Source organism: Zerene cesonia, unplaced genomic scaffold, assembly GCF_012273895.1.
Source record: "Zerene cesonia ecotype Mississippi unplaced genomic scaffold, Zerene_cesonia_1.1 Zces_u001, whole genome shotgun sequence".
Classification (NCBI taxonomy): Eukaryota; Metazoa; Arthropoda; class Insecta; order Lepidoptera; family Pieridae; genus Zerene; species Zerene cesonia.
Genome location: NW_024045131.1, coordinates 326,492 through 328,481, shown reverse-complemented (window position 1 = coordinate 328,481; position 1,990 = coordinate 326,492). Strand labels below are relative to the sequence as shown.

The window sequence follows — 1,990 nt, the reverse complement described above, 5'->3', positions numbered from 1 at the left end:
AGCACACACCCGCATGAGCACGAGGTCGGCCGCCTCCACGGCCACGTCGGTGCCGCTCGCGATCGCGATGCCCACGTCCGCCTGCGCCAGCGCCGGCGAGTCGTTCACTCCGTCGCCTACCTGCAGGTATTCTCATATTATTCTCTTGCGAATAAATCTATAAATTGTTTATTAACAAACAAATAATGCATAAATCGCGTTTAAAATCCGTTAAAATTATTCTCGAAATAGAATAATTCGTTATTTCTGCTCAAATACAATTTTCGATTGAATGTTACTAAAAAAATTAGTTACTGTAGTTGTTATTATTATTTTAGCATAGAATAAAGGGAGGAATGGTTCTGAATATAAATTATCTGTACTATAATTTGTACACCATTTCTTTTTTTACTTTTTTTTTGTGCCATACCATTAATATAAAGGCATATAAATAATAATAATACGTATAAAAGATTCCCTCTTAGTGAATTGAATGATGAAGCTAAATATTACTTTGACAAAACGATTTTATTAAATAGACCAAGTAAAGGCACCCACCATGGCAACTTTCTGTCCCTTCTCCTGCAACTTTTGTATCTTAGCCACTTTGTGCGATGGCAACACTTCCGCGTACACTTTCGTGATGCCAACCTGAAAAATACATAATAGATTTACATTTAACATTTTTATAGTTGTGAAAAATAACTTAGAATTAATTAGAACAAAGCAAATAGAAAACGTTGAGAGGCGTCAAGAGACACCCGGATGGAACGAAGTTCCTTTCGTTTTTATAAGAGAGAAAGAGAAAGAGAGAAAGAGACAGAGAAACATGCGCACGTGGCACAGCTTTTCGTGAGATTTTTTCCGTCTAGCCCCCTTTCACAACGCGCGATAAGGAACTTCGTTGCAATATAATCCACTATACAGTAACAAAGACTTCAGTACAATCCCTGGATAACTTATAAAAATCATAACACATGAGTTTCATTCACCTGCCCACTCACTCACAGCAGTGAACTATGAGTGAATGACTGAGGGACTGAGTAATTGTTTAATTTTGTTGCTTTTATCATATATTTTTTAAAACTTCTCATTCATCTGCCTACAGACACCACATTAAAACAATCTAATTAACATCATCTGTATGTTTGTATGCTACCAAATGCTTTAGACTCGATTTTATCCTACTTTAAACGGACAGACTTAATTCAAACTTTGTCAATCAAAGATCAAAGACATAAATCTCAAAACTTTATCTTATTATCAGTAGGATTAAGCAATTTCCTTACTCTGTATAATAATCGAGATAATTTAATTGCTCCTATGTTCAAAGCATGTTCTTTAAACTATCTCTCTGCGTTCTACCTCCATACATAAGCTCGAGTCGGCTGTCCACAATACCCAGACCTCACCAACTCCACCCACCTGTCTCGCGATGGCAACCGCCGTCTTCCTGTTGTCGCCGGTCAGCAGACACACCTCCAGCCCCATCTTCTTGAGGCAGTAGACCGCGAGGTGGGCTTCGGGCTTCACCTCGTCCGCCACGCCGATCGTGCACACTAGTTGATCTATCGAGTGAATTCGATACGTTTTATTTTCCTCTGAAGTCTGTCATATTTGGCGGGGAAATTCATTTTGTAAATGACTGAGAAATTGGTTTTAGAACACTGTGAAATTTAGACGGTAGCCTGCTACGAATATAGCCTAGCTTTTTCGAAATAGACTCTATCACTATTCAACTTTTTATCTACCAAGAAAGAAATTAACATATCATAAAATCCCTCTATTGCTACGTGGAATAAGAAAAACACAGAAACATAGAAACAAAAGAAACATTTTCGTATTTTCTAATATTACTAAGGATTGTCATAAAAGATTTTTATTGATATAATATAAGTCTGGATACTTATCAAACAATTTGAAATTTGGCACAATAGTTCCAAATTTCAAATTCCTGTGCCCGCACAATTTCTCTCTAAAGGAACTCCGAAATCCCAAGTTTGTCCTTTCC

General features: G+C 37.3%; 1 protein-coding gene across 1 annotated transcript in view; it reads right to left on the bottom strand.

Moving 5' to 3' along the window:
* The window catches only part of LOC119838058 (copper-transporting ATPase 2-like), a 55,414-nt gene that overhangs the window by 5,644 nt on the left and 47,780 nt on the right, over positions 1-1,990 (bottom strand). The window contains exons 24-27 of the mRNA XM_038363865.1: positions 1,912-1,933; positions 1,405-1,587; positions 538-630; positions 10-120 (exon numbers count right to left, since the gene is read on the bottom strand). Of these exons, the coding sequence (XP_038219793.1) occupies positions 10-120; positions 538-630; positions 1,405-1,587; positions 1,912-1,933 (409 nt within the window). The remainder of the gene's footprint in view (positions 1-9; positions 121-537; positions 631-1,404; positions 1,588-1,911; positions 1,934-1,990) is intronic.